We start from the raw sequence: 22,290 nt of genomic DNA on the forward strand, positions 1-22,290 counted from the left end.
AATACACCCCTGCAATGACAATTTGGATGGGCTAGATGACTGTCCCCCAACTTCCCCTTTGTACAGCCACTTGCCATTAGCTTTTACACTTGGTTTGCACACAATTGTGCAAGGCAGTGGGCAGGCAAGACCAAAACACCTTTTAAATTTAGTAACTAATGCATGTATACTGCAGAATTTACTTCCTTATTTTAAGATAAGGGAACGGATATTTAGAATCTATTTTGGATCCTGCTTATCAGCAGCTTGGACTTCAGCACTTTCTGACTGAGAGGTAGTATTTTGAACATTTGCTGTGCCAAAATTTCAATTGATTTGCAGCACATTAGAGCACCTACATCCATCAAAAATTAAACTCATCTGTCTTTTAATTCCTCGTAGTAATGTCTGTATGATACTGGCTCTCACTATGACTCCAGACAAGAACTGATAATATTAGTCATGCTGGCCTAAGCAATCACTTTCATGAAAATTTTATGAACAGTGCTTACATTTCACCTGTTAAGGAAGACAAACAAATACTTCCTTTTATAATTAATGTAGAATATGAAACGCTTCAGTGCTCTCAAAGGAACAGTAGAGTTAAGTGCTGATCAAAGCCTAGCTGCATAGAGCTAAACACTGATAATGGACCCACAGGGAATACGTGAAAGAAGCAAAAAACAAAAGTAAAAAATCCAGCCCAATGAACAAGAGAACAACCAACCTTAAGTAAGGAAAGAATCCTCCATATGGAAGGAGCAAGTAAAGTGAAGGGATCTGGTTTTTTGTAGTACGCATAAACAATAAATGTAGCGATTGATATTACCCTTGATATAGCCTTTGCTGACTATGTCACTTTAAAAGTTGCTGTTATACATCTCCCGTGCCTGTGGCACTAAGGCTTGGTACTGGTGGGGAAGGCAGAAATGGCTTTTTTCCTATGTATCTCATAATAAAATTACTATGTAATGAAGAAGCTGTTCTCTTCTTCAGTTCTCCATGCCTGGAAGTTTATGACAGCTATAATCTATAAGAAAAAATGATGAACTCTATTTAGGTCATTGGAAGAAAGGGGTTCTTGCTGCTATGATTCAGAAAACAAGATCAGGTTCTGCACTTCTAGTGTTTATTTTCTTCCTGAACAGGAAAGGCTTGAATTGGGGATGAGGATGGGGTTAGACTGGAGAGCTTAAATATTCATCTTAAATCTAAAATAAAAAATTTAAAAGCTGTAATGACCCAGCTGTAATCTAGAATAACCACTTATATCTGGAAGCTAAGAACTTTTCAATCTAAGGAGAGGAAAAAGAAGGCAGTCACATGAAGCCCTCATACATCTAAATGTTTCCTTCTCTACTCCAWTTTTTTTTTCCTACTTTACACCATCCTGATGTTCCTAGTTAAAGTCAGTATTTGTGGAAAAAATATAGTCTTTGCAGACGGTGGCAAATACTCAAATACAAATTAATATTTCCAGCTTCTTGTCTTTGTGTTAGGTAGCAGCATTAACATTCAAATCACTGCTTATGAAACAGCTATAATGCAGGTCTCTCAATGAATGCCAGAAGAATTTATGAATTTGGCAGTTTGTCAGCTGTCTAATATACCGGATAGGGTGTCAGAAGTTTCACACTGAAATTATATATATTTAAAGATACGGGAAAGCTGTGCTTAATTGTGTGAAGGAACTAGATGAGACCAATGGAGGCATTTTTATTCCCTATCAAAAGGGATTTACAGTAATTCAAGGCACCATCATTAAGTCATTTAAGGAGGAAGCACTGATTGTGCCAAATTTCAGACAGATGCTCTTCCTAGTTAGCTGCTTGACTGGGAGGGGAAAAACAGCAACTGTTGCAGCTTAATTTTTACCACTTACCCTTTTGCCTGCAAAAACCACTCAGGGCTTAGAAATCAAGCTATGAGGTTTTGCTAGACTTAAACCCTGGCTGTCTGATGAAAATGTCACCTTCCTCTTTGAGAACAACTCAGATCAAGGCCATGGGTTTCTGAGACATCATTTATTTATTTTTAATTTTGCTAGCACCAAGGAGCTGAAGTTTAGAAATGGAAGACCACATCATGAACAAAAGCTTCTTGCACCCCTTCCCCCTCTGAACTCATTTGCCATTCGCAGGAAGCCTGGAGAAAATCTGCTCCCTTGCTGTCCCCGAGAGGAGAGAATGAGCACCGATTCACACATTAGCATTGATTTTAATCCCTCTTCTGTTGGATTCACTGATGCAAACAGGATATTAAGCTCAAGACGTGCTAATCCACACTCCTTCAGTGTTTGTGGTCAGAGGAAGACCCTTTTGTTCTTGTGTCCATAACCTAAGACAGTTTTGAGGTCTAAATCGCCCCTGCATAGCAAGTAATGCCTTTGATCCTTTCTTCCCACTGCTCCATTCTTAAACTCCGTGACAAAGAGAACGGTTATTTTGTGCCTGAGTGGACATATCCATAGAAATGCACTTCCGAGACAGCTTCTCTCAAACACCATCACTCTGCCTTCTAACACATGGGTACCTAATGGTGAGACTGAAGCATGGGCACCTAACTGATAATGTCTAAAAAAGGAAGATGATCTTCAACACTGCACTGTTAATACATTAGTGATACTATGTCCTAGTCAAGATATCGACCTATCCTTTGGTTACCAAAGATAATTGTTGACCAATTAGGTGAGCATGGACCTTATGGCCCATATTCAGCCCTCCCACTCTCTTCTCCTGTCATCATTTGTTAAAGGAAGAATGATGAATTTGTAACAAAAAAAAAAAGGGGAGTTAATCCTGCAGGCAGCTGTTTTAATCTTGAAGACAGCGGTGCATGCCTTTATATAATGCTTTTGCCAGACATGCTCAATATACTTTTCAAAGTAAGCTATTGATTCTTAAAAGGCAAGACCTACAAAAATAGAGAAGAGCTTTTAGGGCTTATCCGTTAAGCCAGACAAAATTCACACCACTTGAAAAAACATTGCAGACACATAGCATTTAATCCTGCTCCATTTAATGTTTAACACAATGCTGGAGCTAATATAGGCTTAATTAAATCCAGGGTTAAACACTCTAGATGCCGTTCTGTTTAAACTCAGAATAAATGCATTTTACAGCTACATAGTGCCACGGCAGGTTAGAGGGATTTACTAAAACACAGTTTGCAGAGTCTTGTATGTATCTTGCCTTTTGTGGTATCTCTCACTATTTTTACCAAATCCAAGATCTGGTAGTTTTGAAAGTTGGAGCACATTTTACCTGAAGTGGAGAGATACATGCATGTAGTAGCTTTCTTTTATCTTTTTATGTAAGTAAGAAACTTTTGGAAGTGAAACTTCAATAATAAGTTGCAGAACCTTTATCTTAGAGAAAAACATCCGCAGACTGAACACTCCCACCAGGAATATGCATGCTCTGATTTTGAATACAAGGCTTTTTAGGTTTGAGGGTTTAGTTACTACAAAAACATCGATCTGTTTGTGCTTCTGTTTGCTTCCCTAGAATAAGCATGGTGTCAGTTATCAGTGACATACATCTTAGTTAATCTAAATTTAGAGATATTAAAAAGCCTTTAATGGTTAGGTTTTTTTTTTTTCTTTTACATATACTGCAGTACTACATATTAAAATGTATGCTAATGTAAAGACATGTAATTATAACTTTTATTTTGAAATGTAAGCCAGACAGGTAATTCACTGGGTTTAGACAATATGTAAAGACAGAATAAGTCATTTTTGTATAACAATGACATTGATCATACTCTTTTTTGCCTCATTTCTACATTCCCTTTGATATAACCAAGGCAAAGTGGATTGTCTCACATAAACAGAGATAACGGGGTCAGAAGAAAAACAAAGGAAGGGAACTGTACTGCTGATCTGCTTGTCTTCAGTCATTGTCTTTTTTTTTAAGCCACCAAAAAGTCACATTCTTGAAAAGAATGACTTGTTGAATTCTTGTGCTTCATCACCACCAAGAAAGGATCACCATGGCAACAGGAAAGACTACACATTATAAAAATACTTACAAGCTGAACAAGGTAATGGTTTAAGACAATGTTGCAGTAGTATGGCAAAATGCCAGCAATGGAGGAGGAGGGAAGGAGGCAGCATTCTAACAATGAGAAAAATTTTTAAAAGAACTGAGAAATACTAATGCTGTAAATTTGAAATATATGCTATTTCAAGGCTAACAATAGAAAATGTAAGACAATGAACTGAGAAGCTGTACTGCCCATTCATGCAGAGAATCCATCAGCAAGCTTTCTCATCAATAAAATCCTGAACTTGATTGTAAGGGTCACTTGCAAATGACTGATATATATCTTTATGATTTATTCCTTAGCCTCTCTGGAGGCATCCAAAATGTTTTGCAGCTAGCAAGAAGTGTCCATATGGTAACCACATAAGAGAGTTTAAGGCAAACATTTCATGTAGATCACCTGTCAGGCAGAACCTGCTCAACATCTTCTAGTAACTACCCATAAGATCTGATCCAGTATTGTAGTTTAGAGGTGAAAGGGTCATTATATTTGTCTTCCAGTGTAATAGTCCTAGTTAGCCACTTATCTTTGATCTCCTCCTACAACATTTTTCAATCCTCAAAGTGCAATTTGATGGTATTTGAAAAGCAAAGCTATAAATCTATACTTAACCCAAAATATGAGCCAGAAGTTCAGAGTATGTGACAGAATGAAACTTAAACCATATGATATTTGCCACACAAAGTTCATTCTTCATAGAGGATTTTTCCTCATTTTTTCCCCTCAATTCTTAAGTTTTGCTAAAACCTATTTAAAAATGAAACAGGTGCCATAATAATAAAAATTACAGATAAATGCATATATGAAATGAGAAATTGTATATCTAGCAACTGCTGTTTTCATAGCCATGTTATTTGCAACCATTTCTTTGTGGGAGAGCGAGTGTGAACATCTCATGGCTTTTGCTTTAACACAACTGCAAGCATTTCTGCAAGTTTCAATAGAGCTTATTGTCTTTGCCCCCCAGCCAGTCCAGTAAAGGAGGAAATTCACAATAAGAGTACTATGAACATGCCAGTTGTAGAACCAGTGGAAATCACTATTTATTACTCTAATTTTTCATTTTCTCTCTTCACATGTTTTGTGTTAGAAAGTCTTTCAATAGGGTTTGGGAAACATATAAAGAGAATTTTGAGTGCAAACTACCAACTTGCTGGTGCAAGGTGACATTAAAATAAACATGTTCATTCACCTGTCATCAAGATCATCTGTGTCAAGTCCAAGGTTATGTAGTCTACAGTATATACTTTTTCTGAGACTGAAACAGAGCCAGCTGTGTCTGATCACCAGAGATACTTGTACAAAGACTGAGTTGTTCTTAACTGATACCGATAGAAGGGGTTGCTGCGACTACCTTGTTCTTTATATTGTGGAAATATAACTGCAGACTTGTCCAAGCGGATTAAAGTTCTGACCTGGAGTGAAAGTCTTAAATTGCTCAAATACAACTAAATGTCCTTTCACTCCTGTCCCTGTGAAGCATCACTCCATTGCTCTGAAATTTCATTCCACTACACCCAGACCTGAAGTTGTCAGTCCCTTTAGGGTACAGCAGTTCCTTACTAGAAAACTAAAGCAATATGATCTTGTCCCTCCACTCCTGCTGTGCACTGCAGAGGACAAGAGGGGCAATCCCTAGCCTCCAGTCCTCACTGCCAAAAATGAAGGTGGGCCACTCATACACTGGCAGCCCATGACCAACACAGTCAAGTAAAGTCTTGCTATTACAAYGAGGAGATGGCTTGCCAGGCAGAAGTTACCAGAGACAGCTTGAATTAAGCTAATCTCATGCTGCCTGCTATCTGATATCCTTCATGCTGCCTCCATGAGCCGAGTACCACATCTAAAACAGAAGTAATGTAAAAATGTGTATTCTGCCAGGTCAGTGAAGTAGAATTGACTCAGCACAGCTTCCAGCAGGAGACAGAGCCAACCCAGAGACAAGAGTACCATGAGGCTAGGACGAACAGGACATCCCTCTCTCAACACCTGGAGCTATCAGGAACAGCTCAACTGTCTTGTGTAAATCCAGCCATAGTCTTTTACTAGCTTGCAGTCAAGTGATCAGTAGGAAAAAGAAACCAACCAAAATTAACAACCAAACCACAGCAGCTGCACAAGAATCACAGGAGCAGTTTTTATCCTTAAGAAGTTTATGGCTCACTTTTTAAAAAACATGAACTAATGAGGTATCCTTCAGCAAATGCGCTTTTATAGAAACAGGAGCATGGAATATAACCTTCAGGTACAAACTGACCTAATAATTCCAGAGAAGAAAAACAAAAGGATCAGAAAGATTTTGTGATGAAAAAATTCAAGTAGGAGATTGCATGTTACAAATGAGGAAGAGATGCACTGAAATCTTACAAAGCGATGGCTGCAAGGAGGGAATGAGACCTTTTAGAGTATGGTACTGCTTGTATTTCATCTAGATTCGGGACCCACAGCCCTGCAATGTCTTATAAACCTCTGCACCATTTCTCCATTAAAGAGCTGAAAGGAAACTCTGCAAGGAATTGCTTGACACTGGGAGAGAGAAAAAAAAAAAAAGTATGACCTTGGCACATGCTTCTAAGACACATATATAGCTGTGTCTTGCTCTCGTACCAAGACTGACAGATAGATGCATCCCCAAACCCCCTGGGCAAAAAATAATTAGTACCAAAGCCATTAGGGATCCAGTTTTTCTCTGACATTTTGATTTTATACCACTGTAAACCCATCAACTTGCCAGAAGGAGTTTTATTTTACACCAGTACAAATGTAATCAGAATGTGGCCACAGTATGAGACAGGTATCAACATACACCTCACTATATAAATCTGAAGGGAACAGATTTTTTTTTTTTTTAAGTATTTATCTGAAACACAAAGAGCAAGAGAAAAAAAAACACTCTAAAGTGAGGTACAATGTATACTTTCAAAGACTGTCAGTCACAAAGCAGGATGAGATTGCTAGGATCAGCACATCATTTTTGCTTTCCAGCATTTTCAGCATGAGATGAATGCAATTGTGCTTAGTGGCATTTCTCATTAAACATGGCCTAAAGAAAGCAGACATTTCAAGCATGGAAAACAAATCAGCAGTTTATAAATACATTTATGCCTAAAATTAGATTTACTTTTTTTGTATGAGGCTGACTAGAACATATTCACTTATTAGGAATCCAACATAAGAAATGCTACTCTAAGCAATTTTTTTATCCATACCAGTAGTCCCTCACTTGTTACATACCCAATACTACAAAGAAGGTGCTATCACAACAGCTAGTTCAAAACTGAAGATTCAAACAGTGTAAGATTTACAGAAAATATAAACAAGCTATAATACTTAAATGTTACAACTCTGATGCCCTCCTGTAGTGTTTTGAGCCCAGAAGCTTGTTCTGCTATGTAAGAACGTGTCAGAGAAACAGGATACAAGGCACTGAAACTGAAACTTTGCTGTCCGACCTATTTTAAAAGTGGAGGCAGTAAACAAACTTGCACATATTTGTTTTGAAAAGAATACTCGTAAAATGCAAATACATCATGAACACAGGACACAAATGAACTGAACTCTAATGTGAAGGTGCTAGAAAGAGTGAAACAGATAAATGCTGCCCCTTGCCACCACATTCTAATATTGTGACACAAACTTAACTGTGATTAAAAAAAAAAAAAACAAAAAAAACCACCACACACAAAGAAAATAGCCTGTAACTGCATTTAGAAGTAGCGGTAATTCTCTTTCACTCCAGCTTTGCATTTCATACTGTGATTATTGCCCTACAATCATCTATAAACTGCTTCCACTCTAATTTTTTTTTCCCCCCTTACAGAGAGTGGATATATTTCTTTCCTGAAGTGCTCAGATGCATTCATAAAAATGTAAAATGAACCCCAACTTACCTGAATCTAAGCGCCACGGGTCCGTAGCGGCCGACATTGGTGGGATTGTCAATGGAGATGCCCCGCAATTGGATTCTACTAGTTCGCCTTGAATGTGGACGTGAGAGGAGGCGTTGGTAGGTCTCAGGGCTGCTTTGAGTGGAGCAATCTGGTTGAACTGTACTCTTGACAGGCAGCCAGTGAATCCTGGTGTGTTGTATTTATATATGTCTTGATCGATCTTCCCAATTTCTACCGGAAATTAAAAAAAAGAAAAAAGATTAATCAACACAATTCACTGCTTTGGAAAGCACAGCACATAATTCCCTAAGCTGAATTCCAAAAATCTCTCTTTCAGGGGTCTGAGCACATTTCAGACCCTGCCAGATTTTTTTACATTTCATTTCAGATTGAAGCTGGAAACCTTCAGGCCTTGATGGGACTTGGTTTCACTGCTATGTTATCATTAAAATGCAAGGCTGGGGAGGAGGAAGCAGCAGAGAATGAAAGACCAGGAAAAATCACTTCTCCAAGAAGAGGTGACAAAGGAGAAGTTATAGGGACAATCCTCGCCAGGATATCTTTTCCCATATTAAACTATTGCTGTGAGAGCTACTCCTTCATTCACCCTGGCTGGTCACTTTCCAGACCCCTCCGGGTCAGTCAGGACCCTATGAACAGCATCGTTGCACATGTGCATTTGCCATTAACAGTCCCTTCTCTCTGCAACTCCTTCCCTCTCTCCCTCCTCCTCCTATATCCTTGCTAAAAGATCAAGCCTGCTCTGGAAAGTAGCCTCTCTCCAGATTCCTTCTACAGGGAATTCAGCAAAGTGGTACGAACGCATCCGCCAGGAGACTGCAAAGTCTCCACATTTCTCTTACAGACTGAGGCACATGTGTGTGTACTCCCTCACCTTCACATCACAGCCTACATCAATTAAGAGCATTTTGGATGTCCGACACATTACAAGTTGTTGCTGTCGGTTAATAAGCAAGCTGGTAGTCAGAATTCATGAACAGAATATAGGACTCCACCTTCGCTTTTTAAAACACCCACCCTCCGCCAAACCCAAGCGGCTTGCTTTCTTTTAAAAGACTAGCTAAAACAATCCCCAGAACAGTAGCCAGAAAAGTACAGCACACATCCTTACTACAAAGGAATTTGCAGGTCATTCACAGCTGTTTTATTCCTGCCAGGACATGAGATGATAGCATGAAATACTCTTCCCAGCACACAACAATGCAGAAACAAAAGCTTGGCATTTGGTACCAGCTGGCTGCATCAGAGAGGAGGTTAACATTTCAAAGCATCACTGCAGTGTCAAATTGAATACTTACATTGCAGTGAGGAATTCAAGTTCATTTCCTCAGTGACAGCACAGAGTAAATACAAATGATTCATGGCAGCATCATGTTTGTGCTGTACGCAGTGTATTACTCTGGAGCCACTGAGAATGGTTGTGTGTGCTTCCATTCCAGCTTCAGTTTTCCTTTCACCAGGTTTCCATTCCTGGGTCAGCAGGGATAGGGGTTAAAGTCTGGCCCCTGAAGTCAATGGAAAAAATCCTACCGAGTTGAGCAAAGCAGGACTGTATTCCAGGGATACAGGAAAAAAAAAAGAAGCAACCTTAGGTTGTACAAAAGCAACCTCTTTAGAGGTCAAACAGTATTCACTGTTCAGAGGAGGAACAGTGTTAAGGGTTTGAAAAACAGAGCTTCCGATAAAAATGATGTATATAAAATCACATGACTGTGACAAAAAACAGAGAGAGGGGAGAACAGAGCTGAGACAGAAAGGGTTCTCCTGAGAGAAGTGGGAGGAGAAAGTGGAAAAGAGATTTATTGCAAGAGTTGGGCGAAGTGCTGGCAGACAAAGCACATCTGGGTTTCAGTTTTGCTATGCAAAATTCAAATAAGAGTTATTAGGAAAAGTATTACAAATCGCTCAGATAAGCTTGTGTTCAATTCTAACCAACCTGGGATTAATTATTTATTACAGGCAATGAGGTTTGGGCTCCTGATTTGGCTTCCTAAAAAACCTGCCACATTACATATGACAGTACTATTTCTGAGAGCAATAAGGGTTTTACCTCAGAGATACATACAAGGAGTTTCAAAGGCTGTAAACCAGGCAGAGCATTTCAAATAAGTTTTGCATTTTGGGTTTACACAGTAAACATGAGTGTGTTGGGGGCATGGGGGGAGGAAATAACATGATGAAAACTGGACAAATCTTGAGCACAATTAAAACTAATTGTTGGTTGTCACACAGAATTAAACAGTACCTCTTCTGTCTTTGCAATCAAATCAGAATTATAAACATACAATGTCTAAGTCCTACATAGCATCAGGACACAAAAAGGAAGATGCATAATCTGAAAATTATCTGCATGAGATCCTTATGTGATCCACCGAATAAGAGCTGATTTGTTCCATCCTCTCCATTTTCCCTTATCCCGCCCATTTGGCAATGTCCTCTTACTCTGCTCATGCAGCCTTTATCAGGATTGCAGCTACATTTCACAGGCTGTCAGTGAGCAGTGACTGTCACCTGTGACAAAGTGGAAACATGCTCAGAACTCAGCCAGACACTAGATTAAATTCATTTAAATCATTGTATTACTCACATGGTCTTTCATCCAGCCCTCCCCCTCTAAGAAAAGTCGCCTGACCGAACAATTAGCATCATCTCCTTCAAAAATTTGATACTAAAATAAGTACATTCATCCATACATGCACATTTTCCATATTTAGTATACAGAAGCTGTACAAAAGTCAGAGTTCGTGCATTTGAATGCTGCTCGTAAACCATAACTCAGGGATAGACAAGATTCATACCTGGCTGCAATATTCACCATCTCCTACTCCAATAAAATATTCATGGTGTACATACAGCGAATGCATGCAATTTTGAGAAATCCCCATCATCTAACGAACAATTAGAAAAGTTTTAACACTGTAAAAACTGTCATTAACAGTTTAGTGATAACCTTTTATTCATCTTTATATAGATCTGGTGGAACTTCAGTAATGCTAATAACCTCCCACTTAAAATCCTCAATGACAATAACAAACATCCATGAATATGACTGTGCTGCTTTAGCAGCTTCAGCACCATTCTTCTCTAACTCTGTGAACAATGAGAGATGGATACTAGCTCCTGTGAGAAATAAAGAAAAAAATGCTAATAAGGCACCTTGATAAAGGCCTCCATTTTTGTTTAAAATATTCCATAAATGATAGTTGTGCAAGTCACCTCATGTAAATTTATGATCAACCCACACTGCATTGACACTAAAATGAGATGGATCAAGTGGATGTTTTGTGCTGTAACTATGAACAAGTTCCTTCCCTTGTGAGTCCCGTGGGGCTCTGCACGCTGATATTCTCTGACGTTAGACCATTATACTTTGCCTCCCTGTGTACTTGAGCTTGCTATGAGCCCATCCTTGGAGACCATAATGACTATATAATGAAATATGCCTTTGTTGCCATGACTAAAATTCAATTTTCTCCCTATAACAAAGGGGGGAGAAAAAGAAAAAAAGATGACAGTCACATTACTTAAAATAAAGGGAAATGTACACTGCAGCTGTTTTCCACTGTTTTAATTTTCAGCACATAAGTTAGTGCAAAGCCATATAAATTAATATTACTAGTGTTATTGCTGCAGCAGAACTGATCAGTTCTGACGCAGCAATCTTTTTTTGGCATCCTACCTACCCACAAGCATCTATGCAATGAAAGACTTCTAAAAATCCCACTCAAAGGCCAATTTTCACTTCTGGTTTTAACTGTTTACTCCCTTGACCACATAACCAGCCAACTTGAGATGAAGACCAGGAGTACAAACCAGAAGCCATTCTATCAAACCCATTTTAGCACAGACCAACTTTAATATACAAACGTTTAACACTGAAAATTTGCAGAATAACTATACAACTGCCTACCCAGATTAATTAACATTTTTAAAATGGATAAAACTAGTACACAGTACATTAGGAACTTCATTGATTTCACTGCATTTTTTGTGTGCCATAATCCACTGAAATTAGACTTAACATCAATTATTTGTTATTTATGCTTTGTGATTTCTTCAAAGGCAAAAAGATATTGGAATTTAATTCTCAGTTACTGGTTTTGATTTTAGAGCTTATTTTCCACAGCTGTTACAGAAACATGCCACATATCAATGAAGAGTATTATTTCTCAATTGAAAACTATGTCCTACTACTGAAGAAGCTCTTTTCTGCCTGGGTGAAAAGATGCAATGAACATTTGTTTTTCCTGAGCATGCTAATGACATGAGGCACTGTTAATGAGCATGCAACAGGTTGAAATTCATTATCCTAGGGATCCAGAAGAAAACAAGCAAAAAATACATTGCATATTAGAGAGAGAGAGAGGAAAAAAAAAAAGGCTGGATCTGAGTATAAGTAATGAACATATAAGTAGTATACAGAAATACTGATCAGTATAGTTAGGTTAGCTGGGTTTTAGGACCTTTTGCCCTTGCTATGGTACCTGGAGATGCAGAATTGAGATTCATGCCCAGGCACTATTGCAAAACAAACAAACAATTTGGTTCAGATTATTATCAAAGTTGACCTAGTTAGTGCACATCTGACGTGTACAAGCAGACACATGCCAAAAATAGTAAATAATTGTTTCTGTTCACTTTTTTCTCTCCCCTCTCTACTTTCCATGTTTACCTGTGAAACATCTATAGGGTAACAAAGTGCCAGAGCACCTCTGTGGACAAAAAGGTAGCACGTTTTTAATAGCATGGCTGGAAAGGTCCAGCTCTGCTTAATTCTAGCATTTACGTTTTATATGCGTTTCTAGCATCACTGAGAAAGATTAGAGAAAAATGGCAGCCTGATTTAACAGAAGCAAATGACACATGCTGGTTCCACAGCCCTGAGCAGGTTTTTGATATAACAAAACGGCCATGCTTTCTATTTATGTAAAATTCCCCCTGTGAGGATCCCAGAATGATTCACATATACAAGGAGCTGTAGCAAACAGAAATAAAATCCGGGACAATATTGTGCCATACCAGTATAATCATTCCCCATGTAGAAAGACAGCCTTGGACTGTTACATGCTAAATTCAGAAAGAGGGAGAGGAAAAAGATTCAGCTGTCATGGAAAAGGGAAACACCCTCACTGCAGGAAAGAACTCTTTGTAAATCTCCTACAACATTTTATTAAACATATGTGCTGAACATCTCTTCTATTCTAGCTGATCTGTCATTGAATTTTCTTTCTTCACAGGACTCTGAAATGTAGATCAATACAGAAAGTTATAATAAATTCTGAACCTTGCATAGTGTTCAGTACATACAGAGGGAGGATCAAGCCATTTATTCATTGTGAATTATGTTTCATTAAGAAGGAAGTGCAACAGAACTTGAGGTACAGTTTGTGCATACGTACAACAATGTATGTAATAAATACTCTGCTACAAATTCCCTTGGAGTTTTGTAGAGATGCCCTTCACAGCAGAAAGTAGCCATATCTAAGGATACTTCTAGTATAGCAAGGTTCTCAGTAAATTTTATAGCCATCTAGCATTCTTTCTTCTTCGATGGTGGGAAAGCTCTGCCCAAAGTAGTACATAGGGGGAGAGGGACAAGAAAAGTACTGTATACTGGAATGATTTTGGTTGTGATAGAGGATGCCTTTTAAACAGAAGTCTCAGCAGCATAATCAAAGCTCTTTCAGTTCAATTTACAAAATACTATTTCTTATACCTTTAAAACAAGACAGCATTTGAGTTTTGCTTTCAAAAATAGTAAAAAATCCAGCTGTTTGGTTTTAATACAATGACCTATTTAAATGTGCCCAGTTACAGGGAGAAACACAAGAGCTTAACAATTCTGGAGCCATATCAATAATATGAGATGTATGGTTTTGCCACAGAATGATATTTCTTGCTACAAATTGCCAGGATGCTATTCCATTTCATTTAAGATAAAGCATCCACTCCATGGGTAGAAAGAAGGTAATCCATTGTAAATCTCTATAACCCTTCAGCTAGCTGTACTAAATTGAGCCTAAATCATCACCTGTAATATTATAATAGACTGCACAGATGAATTCATTGATTCAATTAAATGAACCACTAATTGCTTTCAGGTCAGCCTTAGCAAGAGATTTTCTCTGTGAAATAAAGCATCTTGTGTTCTCTTGTCCCAGGTACTCAGAAAGATATCTTGTTACATTACCCCCTGCTCAAAGATCAGCCCAACAGGCATCTTAAGCAGCTCCATGTTACTGTATGAGGCTCAGCATAATAGAAAGTAGTTTAAACTCCACTGAAAGGAAGCTATTGATTTCCAAAAGTCCCAGTCCACTGAGACTGCTAAAGCACTTTCTCTTACTTGCAGTATTTGATGCCTAGATGGAACGGTTCAGCACAGCAGCGAACCCTGGCACATGCAGATACTCAAGGACTGGCAGGGTGTAAAAAGGGAATAAACAAGTTGGCTTTGATCACATACAGTATGCAGTCAGAGGAAGAACCTATCTGGGGAGGTGAATACCCACTGGACCAAAGCCATAGGGCTCAAAAGCTCATGTCGGCAGGGGGGGTGGGGGTGGGGTGGAACACGACTATTAAACACCCAGCTAGGGGGATAATGCTAGGCAAAGGGAAAACTACATCCTGACACTTCACCTAAGTCTTCCAACAAATGTCCTTGAGTATAAGGTTCAAATACCTGTTTGCTTACTAGCAATTCCTCTTCTGCCTTAAGGCCAGTGCTTTCTATAAAATACATGCAAGCATTATATAATACTAAATTGTGTGAATAACTTGTGTGATATCAGATATTCTAAACACCTACAATTTGAAGCAGAGAAGCTAAAATAGCAGACAAGCATTTAATGAAACTGCAGCTGTAAAACAGCAGGGATTTGTGGGCATGTATGAGCCCTGAACTGAATTACTGTAAATACCTGCCACAGCCCTCGAACTTCCCTTGGTTTTAATTTCAGTTTCTGATTAAAATTCAATCAGTGATACAAACTGAATATATAACAACAGGAACTTGTTTTGGCCATTATTCAAAACAGAGCTAGCGCGTACTGCTCCCTGTACATACACACCAAGCAGGACAAGATACTCAGTAGTAGGGTATTTGTTACGGGGTTGCTCTGYGAGCAGCGCAAGGGGGAAGCAACCCTTGAGGACAGAAATCTGAGTTTCACGGGACCAAAGCGCCAGTGACTACTGACTGCTTTGGATGCAAAAATTCAAATTCCACACAGCAGACACGCTTTTTTCAGGCCACAGATCTGCAACAGCCAGATGGCATTTGGATGCCTCCCGACAGCCGCGAAAGCCCCTTTCCTTTGTGCCAAGGCAGTCGCTGCCGGCTGCCGGGGGGTGGGGGAGCAAAGGCGGCGAGGACCAGCAGGGCAGCCTCCAGCCCCCCATGAGGCCGAGACAGCTGTCGTGTCGTCCCCTCTTCTGGCACGTGCCGTGGAAGACCCCCTCCCCCCCCAATTCCCTTCGCCCTGCCCCGAACTTGCCCTCGCTCCTGCATTTCCTCTGTCCGGGCCTCTTCGCCTGTGGCATCTCCTTCCTTGGCCCGGCCTCTTCCTGGCCTCCCCAGGAGGAGAGGGCTACTGGAGGGTGGCTGCAAGCAAGCGCCACGGAGAGCGCAGTGGGTGGCCTGGAAGGTCTTTCCTTAAAATTTCCTTCAAACTCTAACAGGGAACACAGTGCTCAAAGGGATTACTGGAATACAGTGAAACCCGGCTCTTCTGACAAGAACTTTGTCATCCTGGGACATTTTTTCCTAAGAGATGTCCCCTCGATTAATACACTCCTCTAACCTCTTTGCAGGTCCCTATTCAACCCCTTGGGCTCCAAACAAGCACTCTTTCTGCTTCGTGCTGACACATCTCAAATCCTTCTACACAGGTACTGCCCCTTTCTCTGAATTGGGCCAGACTATCTTTTTTATTCACTTACACTAATAATTGACAAACTGGATCCCTAAGTCGGATCCCTTTAGACGTGCATACACCTGACTTCTTGCCAGACCCRTCAGGATCTGCCCGCAGCACAGCCCTACTGGTCACTGCTGTGGTTCATTGGCTATTGCAAGAGCAGGGCCGATCTCGTTAGCTTTGCACGACTGAACTATTTAAACAAAGACTGCATTAGCACCTCTATTTCTTGTTCCAGTAACAACAGACCCAAAACCTAAGCCACACCACCCTCCTGCAGGGAGGGAATGGCAATGAGGAGGGAGCCACAAGGAGGGAGGGGAGCCCAGGTGACACGAGGGAGTCACACAACAGAGTTTCAGAGTTAAAAGAAAATCACTAGACTACACGCTGACTGGGTTTTAGTCTCCCAGTGTTATGACAGCAGACATGAAAACAAATGCAATGAAACCTGACAAGTGATAGTACAGTAAGACTCAGTTATTGTAACTTTAGGTTTTCCTTTATAAGGAGTTATAGCTTGTACGGAATAGTTTTGCTTAGACAATTTACGTACAGACTGACAAACTTACTGACCACTGCCTGAAATACAGAGAGGATATTATATGTGGTGCATGAAATATTGTCCCAGAAACCAAAGTAAATGATATTAACATGGCAGTCCCAAACAATCCGGCTGTGCAGCAACAGTGTGTGTGTATATATATATATATATATATAGTGCAGTGTATATAGTGCTTTCATTTGCTGTGTGACACTGAAGAAGTGGTCTTGTCCAATGAGCAAGCACAAGAAAAATTACTCATGAAGGCCGTAACAGTCCAGTGTGAGCTTCACTTGCAGCAGCAGCTTTATCGGTATTGCCAGAACAGAGTACTATTTCCTTATGAAGTGCTCCTGTTACTTTCATCACAAGCTGGAAATGATCAGAATAGATGAAAAAAATGCACAGCATTGAAGAATCAAAACAGGCCTGAAAGCTGCACCAYGGAGCAGCTCTGGAGCGGTTCCAAAAATGGGTGACTGGCAGAGAAAATATGGCTTTAAGGTCACTGTGTAATGGAGAGAGTAAATCACTGATCGGAAACGTACTGGTATCACGGTTCCATTATTATAGACATAATTAAGACTAGTGCCAAACCACAGCTCTTCAGTCAAAAAGGCACTGTGAAGAATGCTACACAACAGAGACAATTTGGCACAAGAATGGTTTCATATGCCTATTAATAAAGAGGCTCTACAAACAGGTTGAAATTTTTTTCCAGTCTGCTGTGACGATGGCTTAGTAACTGGATGTTTGAACATTTTATATCGGATGTACGATTTCCAGAAATTTTCCATTTTAAAATTGCAGGTGAAGGCAACAGCAGTTATTATTTAGGAATTTGCACTGATTTTTAATGAAAACAGTATTAACTGATGATACAAAGTTTTTAGTAATTGAAAACAAAACCAAAATAAAACGAAGCCCAACAATAAAAGTGAACATGACTCTTTCAAGAGAACAAATATTTTCTTCATATTTTGCTAGTGTCTTGCTGTGCAACCTCAAGTCAGTTGCTTCAGATATTCATATCAAACTCTCCCCCTCTCTGCTAGTAGGATATAGAGAATTCCCCCTATCATCTAATTGGGATGGCAATACATATATTTCACTTTAAATGTTTTGAGGTCTAAGTTAAAAAAAAAAAAAAAAAAAAAAACTAGGTGTGGGCATTGCTTTTAAATGATTTTTTTTTTTTTTTTTAAATATCCCACAGACTTCTCAGGACTTTGGAAAGGTCACTGAGTGAGGCACAGTTTGCATCGAACAGTTCCATTGATAAAACAGAAAACTCCCCCAAGGGTAACTGAACAACATAAAATCTGATTAAAAGAAGAAACTCCCAAATTCTAGAGACCCTTTAAATGCCAAGGAATGATGCCTAGCATGMAGGATTCCTCCTTCAGAAAGACGGCATCCACTTCATCAACTGAAAGTCCTGATTTTGGCACAAGTCTGTAAATATTTCCATTCCAGTCAGGCCTCTGAAAAGTTCAGCTGGGGCAGAACCTCCACTGCAAGTAATGGTCAGCTCTGCAATGGTGGGACCAAAAACCACAAGGACTTGGGGCAGGGGGGAGACATGTCTGTCTYTTATCCCCTATAACCAACTGTGAATGGTAATACAATCATTTCATAAATTTGTGTTGCATTTTAATTCTCTGCTAAAGGACTAACCATTCTCCTCTGGCATCAGAGACAAAAAACCTCAGCTTGCTTTTTGAAGTAGGAAACCTAGATGTATGGAAAGCTAAAAAGGAACAACATCCACCTAGATGATGGCCTGAACTGACAGAAAGGGGCACTAATGTCATTCAGCCAGGCTGTACCTCTCACCTCAAGCACAAACCCTCTTGAGGGCTAATGGAAATCTTTTGACTGACAAGCGAAGTGCTCAGTATCTAGTGATTTACCCCAAGTTGCAGAAATCAGCAGTTTTCAAGGTAAAAAATGCATAAGAAGTATCTGACAGTTAGCTTCAAGAACAATGTTTTTTTTCTACCCCATCCTCTATCTCCTTCACTTAATACAAGAGCAAAGTTGGAGGGCAATAGAAGGAGAGTATCATGCACAACAAAGAATTAAACATTTCAGCTACTTTTTCTCTGCAGGTAGATCTCTAAACAGAGCGAGGGGAATAGGATGATGGATGAGGAAAAGGAATTAGCTGATTTTCTTTTTAAACCTAAATGATTGACAAAGTAACCGAATCTTTTTTTTATCATCACAGATACTGCTGTCAAAAAAAAGTTATTACAGACAAAAGATCCTCAGAATTGGGAGGGACAGTGTATTTCAGCAGAATTTAAGCCCATTGTAGGATAAGCTAATGATACATAATCTACACAGGCTTTCACCAACCTTAGAGCAGAATGTAAAAACAACACACAGGGAGAGCATTTCTGTGCAAAACAAATATGCAGTCTCATTCATATGGTTTGTCTAAATATGCTTTTGTGTTTTATGGAGACTGGCTGTAATGTAACTCAGCAAATGCTTTTCAGGCCAGGAAATAAATAAATAAATAATCAAACAAGATTCTTGTAATGTGTCTTGGCCAAATTCCAGTGCATTTAGCTATATTGTGCATTCGTTAAAACTAACTATATTAACTAATTACATTAAAATAATACAATTTTAGTCTGATTACCACTATGTGGTTTAATTAGTGCCCTTCTATGAGTATTTGCAAATGTCCTCATACTATGCTGTGTGTTCTATACCACCAGCCTCTAATATCTTAATAAAATTGCAGTCTCACCAAAAAAGTAGGTAGGCTGAAATTGCCTTTCTTGCCTCCCTCCTCACTTGCTTATCTTGTCTCACTTGGTAATAGGGATAAAGTTAGAATAACCATTTGAAGCAGATATTTGATACAAATTTGAAACTGAAAAATTATTTTTCAGTAAGATTTTTTTAATTATATACCATGTATGTCTCGTATTATCTTTCTGTATTCTTAAAGATTTTTTTAAAAAGATTAAATATCTGAAAACTGTTTGCTAAGATCACTTTTAGGGATGTTAGTCTCATCAAGATAAAACTTTTTCATCAGTCCCACACAATTTTTCTTATTTTTTAATTTAAAAGAAATTCATGGCTCTTATACTACGATGTCTGATTTCAGTTCAATGTAGGATACAAACAGAAGTTCTTTGGGAACTGACATTTTTCAAGAGATAGCCACACTGGCAACATGCATACAATGATCTTTCTAAGCAGTGGAAATTTAATTCAGTCATCAAAAGCCTGAAGTGGCAAGAAAATGAAAAGCAAAATCCCAGCAAGGATGAGAATACTATGACTTGGTTGATCCAAGAAAGACTCGATTGATTTTTTTTTCTTTGTTACATACATGCATATGTGAAATGTTCTTTTGTATTTCCTCTGTTGGAATCCACTTATGTGCAATATACTCACTTTTGAAAACTATTGCACTATTTGACACACAGTGTCAAATTATCATAAAAAGGTAATAGCCATGTTAGATGAGATCAACGAATTACCAAGGCTCCCTGAGATGAAGGTTGCATCTGCAGCGTCCCACGCCAGGGAGCTCCACTGCTGAATTATCCACTCTGTGACAAATTACTGCCTTCAGCTAGTTTTAAGCCTGCTGCCTGGTAAGTTAAATTGGGTGTCCCAGCTTCTAGTACGGTAGCAAGCAGTGCAAGTGGTTACCTATATCACAATTTGGGCAGACCTRCTAAATCATCTTAAAAGGTCAAGAGAGCTCTCAACCTCCGGTTTAAAAGAAGACTTCGTACACTTCGGTTACTGTGGTGAAGTCCTGCAGAAAAGCCCGTCTAGCTCAAGCCAGTGAAAACCACAGCTCCGTAATAAATGAGAAGTAGAACATTACACCATCATTTGGAAACCAAAAACTCTCCTTAGTTCAACAGATAAACTGGGGATGAAAGAAAATAGGTGTACCTTGATACTGTTGGGGGCGGGGGGGGGGGGGGGCAGCCAACAGCTTTCACTCCATGAGAAGCACCAAAGGAGGCATACCTCCTCTTCCAGTCCTGTCAGGGACCTTCATGCACAGGTTTAATGTATACCGCTTAACTGGACCTTTATTACTTCTGAGATCAGATATAGACTACTACATGTCAGGCACCCTCAGCCTGCCCATTTCTGCAGTTCCTACGGTTTGCTCGTCTCTATTTTGCTCAGCAGGTAATTAGAATAGGTGGCTGAGACATTTTGACAAAAAGACGCAGAGCTGGGCGTGTGGAGGGAAGAGGGAAAAACAGGACCAGACAACATGCAAGCACTAACTCAGTGACTTACTTTGCACCTTATCAGATGGTGTAAACGAGCCTAAAGCCTTTTCATCTTGCCTAAAGCAAACTGCATACTACCAACAAGTTTTATTACTACATCCAAACATGCAAAAATATTCACAAGTACTGTCTGAGGGCACAATGCTATTTACAGTATAATGGCTTATAATGGCTTTGTTAACAAGCTGTAGCAAGTGCCCCCACCCAGGTCCTGAAGCTGAGCTTTGGGTATTTCTAATCATAAATCTAATGTGGTTGTTTTGAGGGAGAGGGAAACCTTTGATTAGGCTGCAACAGCAACTCTATGTTTGTGTGTATATATACCCACACATATACATATAAATAAAAGATTAGAATTATAGTATATCATGCCGTCTCTAGTATAGAGATATATTGAAATAGTACATTAATTTAGTTCAAGAGGCTCTACTGACAAGAAATACTGTAATTTGCTTTTTTCTTATATTAAATAAGGCTTCAAACATTCAATTTCACACCAACTGGATCCGAAAACAGACATGCCTAGCAAGCCCACTTATTAACTTGCTTCCTTTACAAGCAGGGGGTATAAAAATAAACCAAAACTTACAGGTGTGTCGAGGCATCGGCGTCAGAGGATGATCTAAACCAGCTTGTGCTTTTCTCCCCCTGGAGCTGCCCCCTCTCTTCCCGCCCCCCGGTCCAACTGATCAGACCTGAGCAGCAAGCAAGGAGCGAGCCGAGCCGAGCGGAGCCGCCCGGTCGATGCCGCCCACGAAACGAGACCAGCCCCAGCCCCGGGTGCCCACGGCAGCGCGCCCGGCTTTGTCCCGGCGGAGACGGTGCGCGGGGGCGCGCCTGGCTCCTTCGCGGTGCCCCCTGCCCAGCCAGGGCGCCCCCGTCGTCCCCCCCCCCTTTCCGCGGGGGCGCGCTTACCTCCGCCCGCCCCGGCAGAGAACGGGCGCCAGCTCGTCACAGCAGTGGCGGCCCCGGCTGCCTCCGCGGAGCTAACGCGACGCCGCAACGCCTCCGAGCGACCCCCCTCCCCACCCGCGTTACCTGCCTTTTTATCTTTTTTCTTTCTTTCTTTTTTCCTCCCCTTCCGGCCGTCCCCTCCGAGCTGGGGGCGTCGCTGCCGCGGCCGGGAAGCGGCGCTGGGGTGCGCGGGCAGCGGCGCGGAGCTCCGCGCTCCCGCGGACCTTCTTCCTCCAGCGAGGCCCCGCAATGGGGAGCGAAGAAGCAAATACACGGCCTGGATTTGGGGAGATGTGGGTTTTTCTTTGGGGGGGGGTGTAAGGAGAGCAGTGTGCGGCCGGCTCGCTTTAAATCCTCACGCTGCGCCTCCCGCGTCTTGGCTTTGTGTCAAGGCGCCTCCGACGCGGCGCCCTGGGGCAGCTGCTGGGAGCACGGAGAGAGCTGGGCGCAGCCTCGGAGGGGGCTGCCTCTCTGCCTGCGGGCTGCTGCAGTCACCCCACCTTCATCAGGCGGCCAGGCAGTGCCCAGTAGAGGGGGGATTGCACCGCTTCAGCTGCGGGCGCTGCGTTTGCGTTTCTCGCACCAATGACTGTTTTAGTGCTTTTTAAGGAGCGTTGAAATCATCTCTGTAAAACGTGCTTCTCAGC

The 22,290-nt window shown here is 40.6% G+C and overlaps 1 protein-coding gene across 1 annotated transcript in view; it reads right to left on the reverse strand.

The window, feature by feature from the left end:
- CNTNAP2 (contactin associated protein like 2) overlaps positions 1–22,290 on the reverse strand; it is a gene marked incomplete at its 5' end in the record, with an annotated part of 659,794 nt that overhangs the window by 10,442 nt on the left and 627,062 nt on the right. Inside the window, one exon of the mRNA XM_026074688.1 lies at positions 7,917–8,147. Within this exon, the coding sequence (XP_025930473.1) occupies positions 7,917–8,147 (231 nt within the window). The remainder of the gene's footprint in view (positions 1–7,916; positions 8,148–22,290) is intronic.

The sequence above is a fragment of the Apteryx rowi genome, unplaced genomic scaffold (assembly GCF_003343035.1).
Source record: "Apteryx rowi isolate R43461 unplaced genomic scaffold, aptRow1 scaffold_395, whole genome shotgun sequence".
NCBI lineage: Eukaryota > Metazoa > Chordata > Aves > Apterygiformes > Apterygidae > Apteryx > Apteryx rowi.